General features: G+C 63.1%; 1 protein-coding gene across 1 annotated transcript in view; it reads right to left on the reverse strand.

Moving 5' to 3' along the window:
• Positions 1 to 21,045, reverse strand: part of BAHCC1 (BAH domain and coiled-coil containing 1) — a gene marked incomplete at its 3' end in the record, with an annotated part of 54,108 nt that overhangs the window by 26,031 nt on the left and 7,032 nt on the right. Inside the window, exon 2 of the mRNA XM_079725731.1 lies at positions 8,168 to 8,343. Within this exon, the coding sequence (XP_079581857.1) occupies positions 8,168 to 8,343 (176 nt within the window). The remainder of the gene's footprint in view (positions 1 to 8,167; positions 8,344 to 21,045) is intronic.

Genomic DNA, 21,045 nt, shown 5'->3' on the forward strand with positions numbered 1-21,045 from the left:
AGATGGACGAGGAGCCCCAGGAGTACCACTCAGAATGGGAAATGGGCAGGCATCAAACAGGGACACTCTGGGATGCCCCAGGATCAAGGCCCCCAGCCCAAATGGCGCACCCTGCACCCTGATCCTGGCAGCCCCCTCGGCAGTAGCCACCGTTCAGCCCTAATGACGCAGAGTCATGTTCTCTAGCCCAGGGGGTCTGAGGTCAAGCTGTAGAACACTATCCCCAAGAGGTGCTCCATGCAAAACACGGCCCATTCGGAGGCTCTCCACCAGCACGCACGTTGTGAAAGCTCTGAGAAGTCCCAAGACGTCTCCCCACTGGGGGCTCACATCCCAGACCCATCTGAGGACTCAGGGAAGGTGCCCACCGCCCCCCAGGCCTGTCCCCCTGCAGCCCCCTCCTGCGAGGGCACGGCTGAGTTCGGAGAGCCTGGCCAACTGGCCTGGTTTGTGTGCAGAGACACATCTGGAGCAGATGTTCCCTAGATTAAACTCAGCTCCTGGAAGACTTGACAAAAGCCGAGAGCCGGACGGGGGTGGGGGCGGGCCGGGGCAGGGGGGCAGAGGCCTGTGTGTGTAGTACGGGGAGTGGTTAAACCACCACAGCTGTCCCCCTTTAATTGGCTGCTGTTAAATGTTTTACGGGGCCTCGTTTTGGTAAACAGAAGTCTGTAAATTCCTCCTTCCCAGACGCCGTTTCCCAGGCACAGACCCCCATGACCCCTCGGGAGGTCTGGGCCTCCCACCCACCCGCCCTCCGGGGAGCAGGCAGTCAGCTGGCCAAGTGGTGGGCTCCTTCCTGCCACACCCTTTGGGGGCAGTGGGAGGGCGATGGCCATGCACGTCCTTCCACTTCTGACCCTGAGATGGTGGCCAGGGATGAGGGGACAGAAATCTACCAGGGGCCCTTCCCCCATCTCCAGCCTGCCTGAAGCCCCACCCTCTGGGACCCCAGAAGGGGAATTAAGGTTCAGGGAGGAAGGAGGAAGCAGCTGGGGGAGACGGAAGCAGCAGCAGAGGGGGCATGGGCCAGGGCTGAGTGGGGCGGCCGGGGCGAGTGTGAGGAAAGAGGCCCGGGTATCTGGGGTGGGGGGCAGAGAGGGAGGAAGGGGAGAAGTCCTTCCACCCCAGCCACAGAAAGGACCCTTTCTTTTCCCAACAAGACTGTACTCTCTGAACTGAAGAAGAAAATAAAAAATGATTTTCATGAATCAGAGCAGCTGTTCTGAAACCAGAAGCCAGAAGCCAGAAGCCAGGGCCACTGCGTCCAGCTTAGGGGATGTCTGGTTCTCGAAGGGGCTTCTGCAGAGGAGAACGTGGTTGTAGTGCGGGGCTCTGGAGAGGGCTCAGGGAGCAGGGGATGGGTGTCAGAGTTCCTCTACCCAGTACTCTTTCAGGAGTGGTGTGGTCCAGAACCCTGTCATTCCCAGGCCCTCACACCCCTTGAGGTCGGGCTACTGTGATCACCCCAACTGACACGCGAGCCCACGCTGTATCCCTGGGCCCCGCTGCCCTCGGAGCCCTGGAGGCCCCTGGTGAGCTCCGGGGAGAGGCCCTGGGCCTCAGGGAACACCTCACTGAGGATGGCCCCCATCCTGGCCCCACGCTCTGAGTCGCCAGGAGACAACCCAATCCTGTGACATAGGTGGCAACGGAGGACAAAAGGTTGACGCCATCAGCACCTAATGAGGTGCAATGAAGTGGAAGCAGTCTTGAACTGGGCAGGGGCAGCACAGACCAGGTCCTTGGGCTGCTGGGACGCCCCGGCACCCCGCCCCCCGCATCCCCTATGGTGGGAGTGCTCCTGGCCAGGTCCTGGGGGAGGGGTGCATGGCCAGCCAACAGAGGACCAGAATCCCCGGTGGGGGGGTCAGGTGACCTCCCACCACAGGGTCCCTCGAGATCCCCACCCCCAGGCCCACAGAGCTCAGTGCAGATGCTGAAGGCTTAGCAAACTCTTCCAGGGGCCTGACGCACAGGGCTCTAATCACCCCCATGCTACCAGGGTCTTGCCCCAGCTCCCTGTACGCACACCCAAGAGGGCAAGGCCTTCTGCAAGGGATGCCCCCTGCCCCCCATGCCACCTTGACAAAGGCATTGCCACCCCCCTGGAGGCTCAAGTTGCTAGAAAGTTCTCCCCACCACTGAGCCCTGAGTTAAGGCCAGGGGCTGCAGGCAGGGTTCTGGCATCAGGTCCCAAGGGCAGCTGCCCACAACATGACTGGCTGAGCCCCCAACTCCTGGGGCCAGGAACCATCCTTTTACATAGCCAGCCATACTGGGCAGGCTCTGGGAAACCCGGATCGGACCATCTCAACTACCCATCTCCTCTGGGTCGGGGCCACCCTCCAGGGCTCAGCAGAGGCAAAAGCCCCTCTGGATAGAGCCCCACCAAACCACGCCATCCCCCCACCCACGTCCTGCCAGCCCTGACAGATCCCATCCTTTCTCTACCCACAGTGATCCCTGCAGACACCTAGGCAAACCACCCTTGCTCCTGGGGCCCTGCACACTCCTGTCATTTTGAATTCTGCCACACGTGCCAGGCTAGGGGCCCCGACCCAATGCCCAACACTAACTGGGTGCTGGCTCTCTCCCATGTGACACCCCTTTCACTCAGGGTGCCAATGGGTTTCGACTGTGGTGCGTAAGACTACTAAACGATAGTGACCACCCAGAATGCTGGATTAAGAAGGATTCTGAGGCTGCATCCACATGCAGTTTAGAAAGTGCTGCGATTGACTAATAATGTCTGCCCTGGGTACAGGAGGGGCATTGGCAGCAAGTTGGGAGGACGCTTGCCACCACCCCTGCTCTAGTATCTGAAGTGGGTAACCTTGCAACAGCCCCCTCCCCATGTCCTCCCTGTTCCTTGACAAACACTCCAGCTTCTGTCCATCAGCCCCCTCAGGCTCACACTCAGTGGTCAGAACCCGTGGGTGTCCAGGCTGTGCATCAAAGTGCAGCTCCCAGGATCGACCACCCTGGGCTTTGCTGGGAGGAGCCTAGTGAGACCCTTTCTGGGGCTGAAGGTGGCTTTGGAAGCTGGGCCCCTCAGGGAATGGCCAGGCCACAGCCTCTCACAGCTGGGGGCTGGGGTGGGGGCCCGAGGGTGGCACAGGATGATTCCTGTTCCACTCCATCCCATCAGAGTCGGCCCACCACGCACACACACTGACCCCCAGTCACCCCAGGTTTGGGCCTGGCAGCCTCGGTCTGTTCCCAGGCCGGGAGGAGTGGCTCAGAGCCGGGGGAAGGTGCCAGGCTGCCGCGGGCACCTCTGGAACAAAAGCAGCGGGCAGCTAGCCCAGGAGCCAGGCGGTTGTGGACAGTCCTGGGCTCCTGGCACGTGCTGCGCAGGGAGGAGCTGGGCTCAGGCCGCACAGAGCAGAGATGCAGGGCTCGGCAGCAGTCCCTGCCGGCTGGGGAGGGTTGGGGCCCAGGGCTCGCTGCAGGACAAAAGATGGAGAAGATATCAGAATCTCAGAGCTTGGAGCTGGGAATAAGCTGGCATGACCCCCCAAACTCTCACGAACACCCCACTCAGCAGCTCTGACTGCCAGGGAGCTCAGCTGGAGGGAACCCTTACGCCACCCCTGCCCAGACCTCCTGCCCCTGGCTCCGCACCCTGCCTTCTTGCGCACTCCAAGCCCCGCCTCCCCCACCACCACCCCGGGGTGTCTAAGACACTGGGCTTGGGGCCACAGGAACAATGCAAGCCAGCCCCACACCCAGATGTGACACCAGGCCTCTCCAAGTCAGACCCAGGGCTGCCCACACACACCCCTGCTGCAAATGTCAGCCCAGGAAGGCACCAAGGCCCCCGGCCCAGCAGTGGACAGTTGCTACAGGGGACCTGCAAGGACAGAGGGGTCCCTGGAGGCTGGGACCCTGATGAGGAGGCGGGCTGAGGCAAGGCCAAGTGAGGGGCCAAGGTCACAGGGAGGGGGCAGGGAGGGCTGGCCCGAGAAGGCTCTGGAGGGGGTCAGAGGTCCAGACGGGACAGGCCTCCTTCTGGCTAAGATGAAGCTGGCGGGAGAGGGCCCGTCTGGCAGGGCAGCCCTGATCCCCACATCTGGATCTGGGGAGCTCGGGCCCTTCCCCCATGCTGTCCCAAGATCTCAGAGGAGCCAGCTGCTCCCACTGACCCAGCTCCTCCCGTCCAGCATGGGCAGGGACAGGTGGGCAGAGAGAGGGGTGCCGCTTAGACATGGGGGCATCTTCACTGGGCTGGGGGAAGTGATCGTCAGTGGTCCTGTGGGGGCAGATTCAGAGGCCATTTTGGCCACCAAGAAAACTGAGGCCAGGAGAAGGGGTTGGAGCTGCCAGGGTCTGGGGGAAAAGGACCAGGTCCAGGGCAGGGACCTGCCTCAGAGAAGGGCTGGTAGAGGGTTCCTCTAGACGGTGTCACCACACATAGATGGTGACACTGGCTGGGACCTTTGTCTCTCACACAGACATGCTCCCAGAAGCCCTGGTGAGCCCTGAAGCCTCAGAGGGGACAGAGGGGGACAGAGGGACAGCTGACAGGGCTCAGGGAAGCTGGGGGGCCGGGAACAGCGGGGAGTGCCCAGTGGCTCTTTGGTGCAGCCCCTGCCCTCACTGGAGGTCAGCCCAGCCTTGGATGGAGAAGTGGCTGCCGGGGCGGGTGCGGCTCTGACAAAGAGGCCAGCTAGGCTAACGGCCAGCGCTGGCACATGTGCCTGCTGCCTCTCGAGGCTCCCCCTCCAGGTGGCACAAGAGACCATGAGTAGCCCAGGCTGTGGGAGCACAGCAGCTCTGGCCCCCATCCCTCCCCAGCTGAACCCCCAGGAACAGAATCCCCTTTCATGGCCCTGTGGGTGGTCCCACCAGGCCGCCGGGGGTGGGGTAGGGAGGGAGGGGGCCAGGCTTGCTGACAATAGGACCAGCTGTGCTGCATCCCACCCCCGCTAGGACCCACCCAGGGCAGGCTGGCTGGACACTGGTTCACCCCTGCCTTGGGCCAGTTCCGCCGCCCACCCTTACCCCAGGCCCCGGAAGGGAAAGTCTAGTCTCTGGCAGGACCCCTCACTTGGGTGAACCTGGGGGGCCAGGAGGGCCAAGGGCTGGACAGACAAGCTCTGCCCCAGGCCAGATGTTCTTGGGCGGCTCCTCCAGCTCCGGGGTGCTTCTCCTGCATCCCAGCTGCTCCACCAGGGAAGCAGGAAGCTCTGGCCCCTGCTCTAGCAGTTGTCCCACAGATGGTGGATTGGGTCCACCCACGGAGAGCTGGGGGGTCCTGCCTGGAGTGGAAAGGCGCCTGGGCCCATACCCCTCCAGGCTCCCACTGACATCCCCCCAGCCCATCCTGGCCTCCTTGCCCTTAAGCTAAGAACCCCTTCAAGGGCCTAGCCCTGACCAGCCCCAGACTGGGGAGGGGGCGGCAAGCGGGCTTTGCCGGGCACCTGTCTTCCCACCCATCCTGGGGGTGGTGAAAGGATGAGGATGAGGTCAGACCTCTGAGCAGCCCGCCCAGGCAGCCCACCGTGCCTGCCGGCCCCCACTCTCCAGCCATGTCGCGTGCCCCCCGCCCACCTCTCCCCCCTTTCCCCTGAACACACACGGCAGAGAAACAGGCCCCGGCACGCAGGGAGCCAGCTGGCACCCAGTCAAACTAGCAGCCAGGCAAGCTGCCAGGGCAGCCAGCCAGCAAGCGCTGCCACTCGCCCCAGCCCCGCCCACCCGCCCGCCGGCCTTTACGCTGGGAGCTCACAGCGAGGCAGCCACACCACGTGGCCTGTCGGAGCGAGGCTGCAGAGGGCGGAGGGCAGGGGAACCCCGTAGGAAGGGGATCCCAGGCGGGGCAGCCTAACCGGAGGCAGAGAAGGGGAGAGTGTGAGGGGGAGACCGAGGCACAGGCCTGGGAGATGGTGTGGTCCCCAGGACAGATGCACTAGCTACCTCAGGTGGGACCCGGCAGGTTGGGGTGCTCTCCCCCGGGGCTGCTGCTCCCCCACACTCATCTTTAGCCCCGGATGGGCCCTGCTCCCCATCCACCCCGTGTTCCAGAGTCTGTGTTGAGGTGGGAGGCTCGGAGGCCCCATGTGCTTCCCCTTGTCCTACATCCACCAGTGTTTGACCACTGAGCCCAGTGCCCCACACGCGTGCCCTCCCCCGTGAGACCGTGGGCACGTCCAGCCTGAGGAGGACCCGGGGCTGTTTCAGGGCTGCTCAGGCTGCCCTCGCCTCGAAGCAGCTGCCTCCCCAACATGCAGGATGGGTAGGGTGGGTAGGGGGCCGGCACAGCCAGGGTGCTACCCCCACGCTGGTCCCACCCCACTGGGTGGTGACAACTGTCACTGCCAGGTGGCTCTGAGGCTGTGGCTGTGGGCAGCGGGGTGCCCCACAAGCAGCTCCGCCAAGGCAGCCGTTGGCCGGGGGAAGTGAGTGTCTGGAGGCCGTTGAGGGTGCTATCTGCAGGCTGCCTCCCACCCGCCTCTCCCCAGCAGCCCCCAGAGGGGCAAGACAGGGGCACCTTCTCCCCGGGGCCCAGGGCAGGTGGCACGGCCCACAAACTGCCCTCCTTGCCGGCAAGGTCCCCAAGGGTAGGCCGGAGTGGCGGGGGATTTATGTCTCCTGATGCAGAGCTCTGCCATCCCGACCCTGACCAGGGGCCACCGTTGCAGCCAGCCTGGCTGTGCCCACACACCTGTGGCTGGGCCGGGGCACGGCAGTGGCCATTAGTTCGGTCGAGGTGGTCCCACATGGCTCCTGTGGGCATCCCCGGCCCTCACCACAGCAATCGGCCCTCTCCTCCCTCCCACAGACGTCCTGGGAGCCAGATGCTCCCACCAGGGCCAGGAGTGTGCCTGGCAGCCACAGAAGGCAGAAGGGCTGGAAAGAGCAGGGGAGCGAGGGGTGCGATGAGCTTGTGGGGTTCACCCGTGGCCGGCCCAGGAAGCCCCGAACCAGGGCCTGTTGCACCAGGTCTCCCCCGGGGAGGCTGCTAAGAGGCAGGGGTGGGAAGCAGGCAGCAGAGGTGTCTGGGCCAGGGAGCCTGCTCTGCCCACCTGGGTCCTCAGGGCCAGCCTGGCCTCCCCTCCACCGGGGAGGAGACTGCTCCTTATCGCCTGCCCAACATGTGCGCTCCACACGGCGTTTAAAGCCCAGATTATTTTAACAACTGTCCCTCACTCGTCACCTGTCCTGTTTGGAAAACAGCCCCTTTCTTGTTGCACAAAGAGAAGTTTCTCTCGCCCTCCAACAGCACTGGGCGCTAATCTCCCCGCCTGGAACGCGGGTGGCAGCGGGCGCGGTGTGTGGGTCCACGTGCTCTGCAAACACAACGCCCGCTGCTCAGCAGTCATTGAGTTACGGCGGTGCCGGTGCCAGGAGCGGAGAGCCCTCTGTGCCCGCTGCCAACTGCAATTACCTCTCCGTGTGCCAGCCGCTGTCGGGTTTAACCCTTCCCACGCTGTGGTGGCCGAGCCAATACCAGCAACCTCGGTGGGGGGGACACCGGGGCCCAGGGCCTCTGCCCACGTCACAGGGCCCAGGGGCTGAGCGGACAGTGGGGAGCTGGGCGGTGGGGAGCTCTGTCCCTCCCTGGAAAAGTCGAGGGGAGCCCCAAGGTCCTAGAAGGGTCTGCAGGGGCCCTTCTGCCAGCTACGAGGCCTGAGACACGTATGAGGCACCTACTGTGTGTACGAGGCTGCAACCGAGGGGGAGGAAGGGGCCGGGAGGGGCTCTGGTCTCGGCCAGGCCCTCAGGGTGGCAGCCGGAGTCTGCTGACAGCTCTCTCCTCCCCACCCCTCCCTCCCAGCTGACACATCTGGAGCCCATGCCTCCCCGAGTCTAGGAGGTGGGCGCAGCCCTGCCCGGCCAGCCCAGCTGTGTTCCACATTTCCTCGGCTCCCCAGAGCCTTCCTGGCCCCACCTCCTTCTTCCCTCTTTGCCCATCTCTGGTGCACATCTGGCCAGGATCACTGACTGGCGAGACTGGCCCCCTGTTTCCAACCAATTACCACCTCCCCCGTGGGGGCTTCCTCAACAGGGAGGCAGCCCCTCGCCAGAGTGCTTGGCATGGTCTGCCGGCTGGCTCTTGCCAGCCACAGCGGGGGAGCCCTTTGCCTCACCACTGGCCCTGGGCACCACAGTCAGTGGCTCCAGCCGCGAGATGCAGCTGGGAGTCCCGGCCCTGACTTACCTTCGTGGGAGTGGGAGAACCAGATCTGGGAGGTGGTGGGGTGGGAGCCACGGTAGGCCTGATCCGATGGGGAGGGGTTGGGGCCACTGGGGTGCGCAGAGGCCGCTGAGCCCAGACTGCTGGTGAGGAAACTGCCCATGAAAGAGGAGGCCGGAGAGTTCCCCATCAGGCGGCTGCTGGCTGTGGACACAGGGGGCAAGAGTGAGTCTGGGCAGGGATAGCACTAAGAAGCCCTTTTCCAGGGCTGACTATCAGGGCCCAAGCTCCCTGGGCTTTTGTCTTCAAACAGCCAAGAAGCCAAGGTGGGAGAAGCTGCCGGCTCGGGCCCCTGAGGCCCTGACACCCTCTTGTTACTGCAAACCCCCCAAGAATGGCACTTTTGCCGAATCACCCACCTTCACCCCCACCCCCATCAACCAGGTGCCACGTACTGTGGGCCCCAGGGCCTGTAGGAAACAGGCAGCCCTGTGGGCGGGCCTTCGACTCAGAGGCTCTGGCTCTGACTCTCCCAGGCCAAGGCCTCTTAGCTGCTGGCAGACCTGCTAGAGTATACCTCCTGGATAGGTCCAGGATCAGCAGGTCCCGGCAGTCTCTGCCCACCCCCTGGGTGGCACTGGGAGGGCCGGCCTTTCCCCCAGGCAGCCTCTTCAACCTTCTCCCCAGGTCCAGTTAACCACCTCATCAGACTGGGGTGCCCTCTCCCAGGTGAGCAAGAAAAGAAACCAAGGCAGAGGAAGAGAGACATGCGAGAGGAGCCTGAGGATGGAAGTGTCAGGATCTGCTTTAATGCCCCCAGGGTTTCTCAGGGTCAGGCCCTGACCGGCGGCATCGGGATGCAGGCAGTCACTTATGGTCCAGGACACTCTTGGCGTTTCCCCTGGCAGCCAGCCTCTGTAGCCTGCCCACCTGCACCCTCCGACACCGTATACCCTATCTGCCCAAGTCCAGTGGCCAAGGCCAGGATGATCAAGCCTCCCCAGGTTCCCGTGGCGACCAGTGGATTGCATAGGAAGGATGTACACAGAGCATTCTGCGCAGAGCAGCACCCGGTGCCTGGTGGGTGGTCTGGGCTGCACTGCTCAGCCCCCACCCCAGCAGGGCCCCCGGCACCTTGTCACCGCTACTCCATGGGCAGAGAGCCTAGCTTGGGACCATCCCAGGGGATGGGGAACAGGAACCTGGGGGCTCACCATCCCATTAGGCTGAGTGCAGGGGCCTGGCGGGGTTTGCAAGGGTTTGGGGGGCCCCAGGAGGCTGCAGGCCCGGCCCAAGGTGAGTCAGGGCAGCTGTTTCCCTGCCCGGGAGGCAGGGGGAATTTGTGAATTTGTGATGCCTCATCTAGCCTGGCTTGGCCCTGGGAGCTTCCCAGACACGGGGTGACTCAGCAGAGAGGCCGCACGGCCCTGAAGCGGGGGAGAGGGAGGGGCTGCCCCGCCGGGACCCTGGCAGCTCCCCTCCCCTTCCCTCCACTCCCGTGTGGGAATGAGACATGTGGACGAGAGAGGCCTCTCCTGGCCACGGGCCTCAGAGGAAGGGTCTGTGAGCACTGCCGGGCACCAAGGTGTGAACTGACCTCTGTGGTGGGTATCAGGTCAAAGGGAGACCGTGAGAGGACCCAGGGGCAGGGGGCGAAGGTGCCCAGGAGCCAGGGACTTCCCAGACCGCAAGGCTGGGACTGCCATGGGCCCCGGCCAGACCACAGGCATGTCCAGCCAGGGGAGGGGACTCTGGGCTGGGAAGGGAAGTACTGGACTCCCAGGCGGGCGGGTAGAGCATGCAGGAGATGGAGGGCGGCCCCTGCTGTGCTCCAGGGACCCTGGAGGCAGAGGGCCATGCCTGTGGGATGACTGAGGCCTCTTCCTGCCTCGCCCAGGCCCACCCCATGTCCCCCAGGCCTTCCCACCCCCGCACCCTCCAAGGGAAGTCCCTCCGCCCTGCCCTTCCCGGGGACAGTGGGAAGCAACTGAGTCCAGGAGTCGGTCTGGGTAAAGGATTTCTCCAGGAGCTTGGCCTGAGAACCTTGAGTTCTCCCACACCATGGCGGGCGGGGGCAGTGGGCAGGCTCCAGGCTGGGTGGAAGAAGCGGCCTGGCGTCCCATAGGGCCCTTCTGGTTTGAGGATACAGGGAAACCGAGGCTCAGAGGCGGCCCCCTCACAGGGTCTCTCACACCTGGGGGCCCTGCACGGGCAGCAGGCCACCTCTGCAGACCCACCACCCGCACCCCCAAGGGCCACCCACCTGGGGCAGGGGCAGGTAGGGAGCAGGCCTGTGGCCCAGAGGGGTGTCTGACCTGACTGGTCCCCTAAGCTGGAATTGGGGTGGGGGTGGGGGAGGCATGGGACTTCCTGCCCTCCTCCACCGGGAGACCGATCCTGGCCCTGGGTGGAGACTCTCACGGGTGCCTGCTTTGATACCATCCCAGAAGGGGGTCCCACTGCATGGGAGATTTGCGGGGGGGGTGCTGCAGCTCAGCCAGCCCCAGTCCCGGCTCTACGGGGCAGGGGACAAACCAGTAACAGGTAGAGTTTCCTGCTGTGTGCCTACCTTGCCCCATGCCAGCCAGTCTCCCAACTTGGGGGACCCTCTTGGGGCCCTTCCTGAGTCCATAATGAAGGAACCTCTGTCCCAGAGTGTGGGAAGTGAGCAAATGGGACAGCGCTCCAGCCCCACCCTCTGGCCTCGGTCCTGGGCTCTCCAGAGCCCCCCTTTGCTCCGAGCCTTCTGGGCTGCCCCTGCCGTTCCACCTCTCCCAGCCTCGTGGGCAGCTTGCAGCCCCCTGTGTCCTGCCTCAGGCTGGGCCATTTATCTGGGGGGTCTTTTCCCTCCTTTTGTCTTTCATGTTGAAAACGGAAGAGGCTTGTCACATGAATATTATGTCTTTATATCTTCACTGTAAGATGTTCAAGTGATAGACACAGCAAGGAAGGAAACAGAGGTCACGGGAGACCCCACTGCCCTGGGGCAGAGCCACACACGTGTCCCAGGGACCACCTTCTGGGCACTCACCCACTCGCCCTGGTGGGAGACCTGTGCAGGTACCCAGGTGGCCTCTCCTCCGAAAATCCCAGCCCATGGCAGCAGGTCCTGCCAAGGGCTCTCATACTCTCTGACCAGCAGGCCAGCCCTGGGGGATGCACGCTGGGCAGGTGCAAAGACAACTCCCTGACGGGACCCCCCAGCCTGGGCCCTGCACGATGGGGCTCCATGAGCCTTGCTCTGAAGGGGTCAGTCTCTCCCCCGCCATCCTGGGCTAGAAGTTTGGAAGCAGACAAAGTCCTACAGGCTTTGCTCGGCGGGCACTGCCATGGTGGGTGTGGGGGAGGGGACTGCTGGTACCCAGAGTCCCCCCATCCCCCCCAGCTGGCTCCTGACCCTCAGACAGAGCATGCGGGCTCCCGTGTCACTTCCACCTCCAAGGAGTTTGGCCATGGCACCGTGCCCAGCCAGCAGAGGCGTGGGCAGACCTGGCTGCCACCTCCCCAGCCCCCGCCCGCCGACCAGTAGCCAGGCCCAGACAGAGCCTGAGCAGAGGCGGCCTGGGCCCTGGCCAGGCCTGGAGCTGCACGGCCAAGTCTGGCCGGGAACTGGGCTGGAGGTTTCTTTCCTCTTGGCAAGGTCTTTGCCCATGGAGCGCTGTGGTTAGCAACCTGGGAGGGGACAGTGGGAGCCCCGAGCAGCAGGGAGGGCCAAAGGGGCTTTCAGCTCAGAGCCCCCGGGCTGGGAGCTCCGATCCTGGTGCCATCTGCACTAGCCCTTCTCACGGCAAGGGCTTTATGAACCTTGTATCAATTCAGGTCTTCGCGATCCCAGGTGGCGGTCCCACCACGGGGCTGACAAAGGAATGGGCATCATCCATGTTGGCCCCACGGGCCCAAGTGCTCGGGCTGGGGTTTGGATGAGGCTTGTCCACTCCAAGGCTGCCCTGGCCCCTCCAGTGAGCATGGTCACGGTGGCCAGTGCCCTGCGTCCTCTGCAGGCTCTCATCACAGCGGTCTGGCCAAGTTTAGCATCCTCTTGGGACAGGGACCCGAATGCTGTGTGAGGTGTCAGCAAGGCCACTGAGGCAGGCCATTCTGTACTACGCACCAGCCCCCAGCTGGCCATCCCCACTGCCCGGCTAGCCCAATCCAGGGTTTGCAGCCCCAGACACAGGGCTCCAGCCCCAACTCCAGCGCTGCCTCAGCACTGCCTAGGACACCACAGAGGCCTGGCCCGGGTGCCGGGCTGGCTGAGAAAACCACTCCGGAAGCCAGAATGCCCAGGAGGGCTGGTTGACACCCCCCACCCACTGCCATGGCCCAGTTCCTCAGGCCAGGCCCCCACCCCCGGAGGCCCAACCTTTCCCACGCTCCAAGGCCCAGACAACCTGGACCGGGAGACAGGCCGTACCTGGACCCTGGCTGTGTGGCTACTTCCCTCCCAGCTGCCCCAGCTGGATGGAGCCGGGCGGGAATGCCCTGACCACTAAGCCCAGCCTTTGCTCACAGGGTCTCTATGTGCTGGCCATGGTAGAGGTGACCGCACATGCCCAGGCAAAACCAGGGGGAGGGGCCTTCCTCTGTCAACCTGTGCCAGGCCCACCTGCTGCAGCCAAGACGGTCAACAGATGTTGGGCAGGCCCGAGGGGTGCTGAGCGTGTTCCTGCCTTGGAGCCCATGTGCTACCCTGGGGAGCCTCCAGTCCAGGGAGGGGCTGACTGGCAGCAAAGCCCCCAGAGCGCGAGGGGCTGGCACACCAGAGGCCAGGTCCGGAGCCCCGGACAGCCAGGTGCGCACTGTGCCTGCTCACCCCCTGCCCCTCCAGCCTCCACCTTCCCGCCAGGCTGACAGAGGTACAGAGAAGGGCCTCAGAGAGCTGGGGAGAGCGAGCGGGAACGCAGAGCTACAGCAGAATGAGCATTTGTTTTGACTTAAGTGAGCTACCTTTTCTGGAAACGGTGAAACGGGTTGTAAAAAACAAAAAACAAAAAGGGCCTCGTTGCGGTGGCTGGCGGCCGCTGCTGAGAAGCAAGCCCCTTCCCAGGCTCTCCTGATGCTTCTGGAGGCCCAGCTGACAGGCTGCTGGCACCGGGCTCCCCAGCTCTGCGTCTGGCGGCTGCACCCTCCGCCCGGAACAGCTCCCACCCTCCTGCTCACACCTGCTCAGGCTCCCCACCGCCTCCAGCCCCCTGCAGAGCCTGCCTGGGCGTGGCGACACCCAGCTCCCCTGAGGCCATCCCTGGGTCTCCCTCAGGACACCAGGGGCGGCTGAGGGATGGGTGGCCTGCCTAGGAGGCCAAAGTGCCCCTCTGGTGCTGGGCCAGGCTCCAGAGGGAGCGGACTGGAGAAGAGGAGGCAGGAAGGGTAACAGCCCACTGCGTGGACCCGGCCCACATTCCTCTCATTCCAGGAGAGGGAGGGGGAGGGAGGACGTCCACCCTGGGTGTCCGCGTGGACGGGGTGGAGAAGCTTCAGTCCAGCCTGCTCGAAGGCAGGTGGGCGTCCATCTGTCTGACCACCCAGGAGAAGAATGGGGGGAGGGGGACAGGGATGGGGATACAAGGCCCTGGGGGGAAGGGCCGCTTTGGACTGCCCCACAGGAAACCCAAAGTGGCCACAGCAGGGGCCATAGAGGCTGCACCACACCACTGGCCACCAGACCCACTCTAGGTGTATACGAGTTTGCAAGCTCAATTCCTGACGCCACCAGGGACACTCCCTGCTGGGCTGGAACCCACCAGTGGCCCAGGCATGAGATAATGTGTGTGCCTGTGTGTGTGTCTGTGCACAGGGGCACAGAGGCAGCGAAGGGACTATGTGTGGGCACTCAGGGTGTGTCTGGGTGTGTGTGCATGGCTGAGTGTGCATGTGGGCAATGGCCGTGCACACAGGCACAGATGTGCATGCAGGTCTGGGGCAGAGGCTCCGAGGGTGCACTCTGGACGTGGGTGTACACGCCTGGCTCCGAGTGTGCGCAAGGTGGTGACTTGTTCTTGTGTGAGGGAGTCACACACGGGCTGAGCCGGCCCTGAGGGATGCTGCTTCCCAGGGTCACACTGCCACCAAACCGATCTCCTTCCTGGCCCAGACTCTGAAAAAGGTTCCTGGCCTTTAATTCTGTCTGATGCCTGTGGTGGTGGCAGGCGAGAGACACCAGGACACCCCCCTCCTTCTCCACCCTGGGGGGCACATCCAGCTTACTCACGGTGGAAGGGGAATGCCAGCCTCAAGCCTATACCAAGCTGCAGCACCAAGACCCCTGAACCCCTCCTGCCTGGGAGTCGGCCCCCTCCCCAGCCCAGCTGCTCAGCCCCCAGCCACCTGGACCTGAAAGTGGGTCCAGCGGTTGTGTGGATTCTGGGGGCAGCTGGCAGGTCACGTGGCTGGGGCCATCTCCCCACAGACAGCCCGATTCCTCTGTGGTGGAGAAGCAGCTCAGAAGCCCCCTCCGACCTGGGACCCCCTCCGGGCAGGGCCAGCCTCACCAGGCAGGCTCTCCAGGACCCAGAAATTATTGGGATCTGGGGCAGTCCCCTCCAGCCACAAACCGATGGCCTCCAGATGTCGGCATGTCTGACCCCCCTCATTCACTTGGTCTCACCGGACACGGAGTCTGCCCTGCTTCAAGCCACCCCCTGTTGCCACAGTCCCAGAGTCCCTGAGGATGCCACCCAATGACCCCAGCTGCCATCCACAGCCCCGAGAAGACAGAGGAACAAGAAGAGGAGGCCGAGACAGGCACGGGGAGGAAGGAAGGACAGAAGAGAAGGGAGAGGCTGGAGGCAGGAAGAGACAGCTGCAGCCCTGGGAGAGGGGGTGCTGGTGGGGGAGGGGCGTGGGGCGGCAGCAGTGGGGGCAGAATGTGAGCCTCCGCCAGCCCAGCCCTGGGACGCGGGGGCAGCCCCGGTGAGGGGTGCCCGCCCAGAATCATGAGTGCGTCACAGGGGAAGCCCCTCTCTGCTGGTCCAGGAGAACCTTCCAGAAGACCCGGTTGGCCCGAAGGCAGTGTCTCACAGGCCATAATAGGAAAACTCTGTGGTTGTTGAGCCACCAGGCCCACAAATATAGAGGCAATGATGACAGGGGACGGGCCCAACCACCAACAGCCCAGAACTAATAAAAGAAAAGGAAAACCGGATATAAGTCTGGTTCTTATTAAAAGGGTAAATTTAGCCTTTTGGCTAGGCGGGGAGTGCGGGGTGGCCAACACTCCCCACCAGGGCCGCCTCGGACTCTGGCCGAGAGTGACTCAGAGGGCTGCCCCCCACCCCCTCCTGTTCTTCACACCTTCTGGGGTCTCCGCCTCCCTTCCCTCTCACACCCTCCCTGGCGAGTGACCAGCACTCCCCCTCCAGGACGCCCCTGAAGGCCGGCAAACAGGCAGGGGGTGGGGGGGCGTGCAGGGAGGTGACCAGGGCTGGTCGGCGCCACCCCCTCCAAACCCCGCCAGCTGGAGGAGCATCCTCAGCCAAAGCAAGGCTTCCCTTCACACCATCTTGAAATAAGCCAGCTGCAAGGAGACAAACGCCCTAGTGGTTGTAGTCCAGTGCAGACATCAGGGTGCACACTCACGCCCTAGCCCCACTGGTCCCCTCAGAGGGAGAGCCCATCTGGACAAGGTCGGAGGTGCCCACCCCGCTCTCCTGCACCCCATCCCCTGGACCCAGGCACCCAGCACCTCGAGCTGGCCTGAACACGCTTCTTTCTCAGCTGTGGGCAGGCAGGGGAAGAGGGCAGCCAACACTCCCAATTCATTCCCAGCAGATGGGGGGGGTGCCCTGTGCTTCTCCAGGCAGAGACCTCCAAGGAGCCCACATTCTGGAATTTCTGACAGGCCACCCTCTGCACCCATCCCTGCCTTCTGAGGCTCTCAGCAGACCTGCCCTCCCAACCCGACTCTAATGTCTGTGACCAGAAGCAGGAAAAGGCCTGGCACCGGGGCTGCCCACCTCTCCTGGAGGGAGGAGCATTCGGGGGGCAGCCCGCTGGGGAGCAGGGATCCCCCACAGTGTGCTCCTGGGGGCAGCGCTGCACCCCCATAAGAAGGGAGATGGGGTGGGGGCAGGATGCACCCAGGGCTCTGTATCCTTGTAGTTTCTTCTAACAGCGCTGCTTTGACAAAGCACCCCACTTCCTTCAAAGAATGGAGATAAAATATTTTAATTTCTAAAGACGGTGAGTATAAGTAGGGAGAAAACCTCAATTCTCTGACGTAAAACTACGGTGTTTCTGGGAACTCTTGAAGTGAACAGGGCAAGGAGAGCTGTTTCTGGGGTGAAGTGCACCCCACTGGTCTGGGGGTCCCAAATGGGGATGGAGTGCCAGCCAGCCCAGGGGAGCCAGCGGGGAACCAGCCTCGGGGCAGCACAGCAAGAGTTCCCAACGGAGAGAAGACCCCTGCCCCATGCAGCTCACCCATAGCCTGGGCTGGGCACCCAGCCCTGTGCTCCCCCAGCTCCACCCCATGCCAGGGGAGGGGGGCTCAGGCAGAGAACCAGCCTTGGACCTCCAGCCCAGAAGCCTGTGCTCCTGGGTGGCTCCCGATGTGACCACAGAGCAAGCAAGTGGCCTTGCTGAGCCTCCACCTGGACCCCACCTGCCTCAGGGCCAGGGGGCAGCAGGGGACTCGGCCCTGAGCCTGAGGACTGACCCCTCACCCGATTCACATGCTGGGCTCCGACCAAGTGTCGTGTGTGGAAAAGGCTCTGCTGCCAGAGCAGGGGAGGGGGCTCTGGGCTGGGCTGCCCGGGTGGAATGAGGTCTCCAAAGGGTGCCCCACACACGGTCTAGAGACCTCAAGATGCACCACGCCCTCCGGCCACCTGGTCCAGCGGCCAGGCCCCGGGCCAGCTGACTGCTCCCGAGAGGGACCCAGGGCCTGGTGGGGCTGCCCTGAATCTCCATCAGCTCCAGGCAGTCCAGGAAGAGTACCCAGGTAAGCCCGGGGCACCTGCTGACCTCACTAGGGCAGGCAGCTGGCATGGGAACATCGGAAGAAAGTGCTGCCCAGACCGGACAGCACAAACGTCCTTGTCACCCAAGCCACAGACTGGGCCCTGAGCTCCGTCCAGAGAATGAAATTCTAACCCAGCTCATTCGTTAGACAAACAGTTACTGAGTGGCTGCAGTGTGCAGGGTCACTCACCCTCACCCTGGAATCCGAGGAAGTCACAGGCTGCCCGGGCACCCTGGCTTCCAACAATAGCCCTCGGACTTCTTGGTGACCCACACTGCCTTGCGCAGCTGCTTGGGGCCGTCTCACTGGCCTGTATCTTGGAGCAGATGTTTGACAGGTGGAAAGATGACGCTGCTCGTGTGCACCTTCCCAACTTTTCTTGATTTTATCTGTATTCATACTCGTTAAGGGCTTTTTAAGATTTCGCCTAAAGAAGCATTACAACTTAATTTAGATTTAATTTTAATATTAATTTAAAACAAATTAAAAGCTTATTTTTAGGAGACCCAAAGGGATGCAAAATGTCTCAAAAAGGGGACCGGCTTCAGGCAAACTGCCCTCAAGTGACCTGCTGGCCAGGCCTGTGGAAGGCCAGTTGGACAGGGCAGCTGCCTCACCAGGCAAACGGGCAAGTCCTGGGGGACCACAGGTCCGGCTCCTTCCCCTGCATCCTGTGTAGGGTGAGGAAGGCTGTGCACACAGGCCAGGGACAGAGGGATCTGCTGGCACCCTTCTGCACGGCACTGCTGAGGCCAGGAGGCGGGCGGGAGCCCCGGTCCTGCCCTCAGCGCGTCCATGTCCAAGACCGGGTCCTGAATCCCCACCTGCCGGCCGCCAGGACCCTATAGGGAGTGATGGGAAGCGGCATCAAGGGCCTGTGCCCCACTGAGTACAAAGTGCAGGGATGTGAGCACTGCCTGGGGGACAGAAGCGACCAGGATCTGGAGAGGCAGGGCTTGTGGGAAAGAGCCTCCACGGGATGTGCAGGCAGGGGTGTGCCACTAACGGCCACCAGCCCCGGGCAGCCACGCACTCCTCCCAGGCTGGGCACTGAGGCCAAAACCAGGAGCAGCTCCTAAGCCTCCTGGTGTGTAAATGCTGGAAAGCAGAGTGGTGCAGCGAGCGGGCCCCACCTGGCAACACAATGCTCCAGTGCCTGCAGCGCCTCGCTGCCATGCCTGCCTGCCCGGGATGGAGATGGAGCAGACGGCGGGGGGCCACAGCCCTGCTCCCTCATCTCTCCTGTGCCCTCATTTCCCTTTTGTTGGTCGCCCCCCCACCCCGCCCCTGCCACTGCAGCCACCCACACAGCCACCACAGAAGGGAGGGGAGGGGAGCGGGCAGCTCTCCCCCAGCCTCTATCCCCCCTCACCCACCAGGCCCTAAGGCCCAGGTGAAGCCGCTGGCTTCTGCCCTCCAATCTATCGTAGGTGTCCCACCACACATGTTGACGGTGAGGGAGTCACCTGCAGGGGCCAGTCAAGGGACAGGCAGAAAGTGGTCCCACCCAGTGCCCAGCTCCTGCACCACCAGGTTCCTCCTTTACTGCAGGGGGAGGGGGCAGCGGTGTCTCCGCAGGGACAGTCCCATCCTGAGCCTTGTTCTATCTCCACTGGTCCCCCCTCCACTGCACCACCTCACACGTGCGCCCAGAGGCCAGCCTGCATGCCACAAGGATGACGCTGGGCTGCACTGCCCAGTGGACCTCTCACTGCCACCCCCTCACCCCGTCACTGGGTGTGACACTAAGAAGGAGGGGACTGTCCTCTCTGCCAATCTTTTTAGCTCTGACACCTCTTTTAAATGGAGTGCACACAGTCTGGGAGCCTCTGCGGACGACAGAAGATGCTTCTGGAAGGTAAGGAGATGCTGACCTGGCCCCTGGGGGGTGGCCACACAGGCTGGAGACACTGCCCACGTGAATGTCCCCATGTATGTGTGGTCGGGTGTCGGGCGGGCATCTTGGTTTTTAGTGAACCGACCAGGGCCAATTCAGACTCCGGTGTCTCCTGCCCTTCTCTTCCTCACTGAGGTTCTCCCAGAGGGTTATCGTCTCGATTTTCCAGTGTGGGGTCAAAATTGCAGGAGAAAAAAAATGAACAGGGCTCTTTTCATGTCCACAGGCACGTGCATGCTTTACCCAAGTGTGGACAGGCACGCACACCCCGTCTCGGCCCCAGCCATCCTGCACGGGAGGGAGGCCAACAACGGCCAGGCCCAGCTCTGGGGGAACAAAGGGATGGAGGGCACAGACACCCAGACTCAGGACGCTGGGGTCCCACGGGGAAGGTGGCCCCGTGTGCAGAAGCACGGGGGTGCTGCAAGGCCTGGGGGGACAGACTGCCAAGGGCGGTCAGGGCCGGAGGTCACGGACCATGCGGGTGGAGCCTGGGCACTGGTGGCTGTAGGGGCTGCCCAGGTGGGGAGACTCCAGGAGGGACAGGGGGAGGGGAGCAGAGAAGGTACCTGGGGCAGCAAAGAGGGGAGTACAGGTGGCCAGAGCCTGTGGGTGGCTTGGCACATGTGCTGAGTTTTGGGAACCTTCGGGGACAGTGATATGACAAGCGTGGTAGGTGGGAGCTGACCTAAGGTGCAGGGGGCTTGGGTAAGGGAGGCCCCAAGGGAAGGAGGAGCAGGGCTGAAGGCTCAGACAGGCTTGGGGCTGACCTGCATGTAGAGGCAGAGCAGGGAAGCTGACCGGCACCTCCTGGAAGAACTGAATGTGGGGATAGCTTCATTTGAAGCAGAAACCTGGGGCGGGTGCTGGGAAAGGACCAGCTCCAGTTCAGCAGAAGCCAGAGGATGGGTTCCACAGTGCCACAGTGAAGAAGTGGGCTGAAGCAGAGGCGGGCAGCTCACCAGCACCAAGCCCTGCACATCAGGCCCTGAGTCTGCCACCGAGGGTCACTGGGGACCTTCAGGCTCCATCCCCGGCAGGTGGCCAGGAGCTGAAGGATGGAGCAGGTGGCGGGAAGTGGAGACAGATCAGAACGCACATTCCGATCGCGGGGCGGGCTGGCTCTCCCAGGGGCCAACTGGGATGTGATTCCTTGAAGGCCAGTTGTGAGTGTCCGTGAGCGAGTGTCTGCATGAGTGTGAGCAGGTGTGGGTGTAAGGACATGCCTGGGGGTGTGAGCACACGTGAGCAGGTGTGACGTGTGTCCATTCACTGTGGGCTCATGTGAGCTCAGCCAGTTAATGCACTGGAGGGCCTGTGGGGACATTGGGGTCTGCAGGGTAGGTCTGTGCCTCTGCCCCCAAAGGGGACACGGGCTGAGCCAGGCAGCAATGCCTGTGCTGAGACGGAGCCTGCCACAGGGTGCTGTGAGATGCTCGTGAGATGCTGGTGGACAGCAGCCTGGCGGTGCAGCCCCTTCCCCACACCCACACCGCGTCCCCACCCTGGGTTCCGCCCCTTGGTTGTCCCCAAACTGCCTTCTTTTCACCCCCATCCAGCTGTGCTCCCAGCATGCCTGCCTTGATGGTGGGGGGCCCTGCCTGGTCTGGCTCTGTGATGATGGGGCCATGGTGCCCTCCCCAGAGTTGCCTTCAGAAGGAAGTCCCAGGGAAGAAAGGCTCTGGCTTCCCTGAAGGAGGAGCAAAGGGATCCAGCAAAGACTGCCTTTTCCCAAGAAGATGGCAGAGGGTGGTTTAGTTATTAAACCCTGATGAGTCCCTCTTACTTGGCGAGGTTCCCCAAGAAGACACCGCCCCAGGCCACCCTTGGGGACCCCAGCCTACTGCTCAGAGGCCTCTCTCAGCAGCACACCTATCCTCTGCCCCTCCCCTGCATTTCTGGTAATTTCTAGAGGAAACCAAGTTCCTATACTTGGATGAAGCAGGGCTGCTTTAACTTTCCTTCCGGTTCCAGGCACACAGTGGGTCCCCCCTTCCCCAGCCTCAAAAGTCTTTGGAACTAAAGACACTGGACTCTTTGTTGGGG

Source organism: Hyperoodon ampullatus (assembly GCF_949752795.1).
Source record: "Hyperoodon ampullatus genome assembly, chromosome: 19".
NCBI lineage: Eukaryota > Metazoa > Chordata > Mammalia > Artiodactyla > Ziphiidae > Hyperoodon > Hyperoodon ampullatus.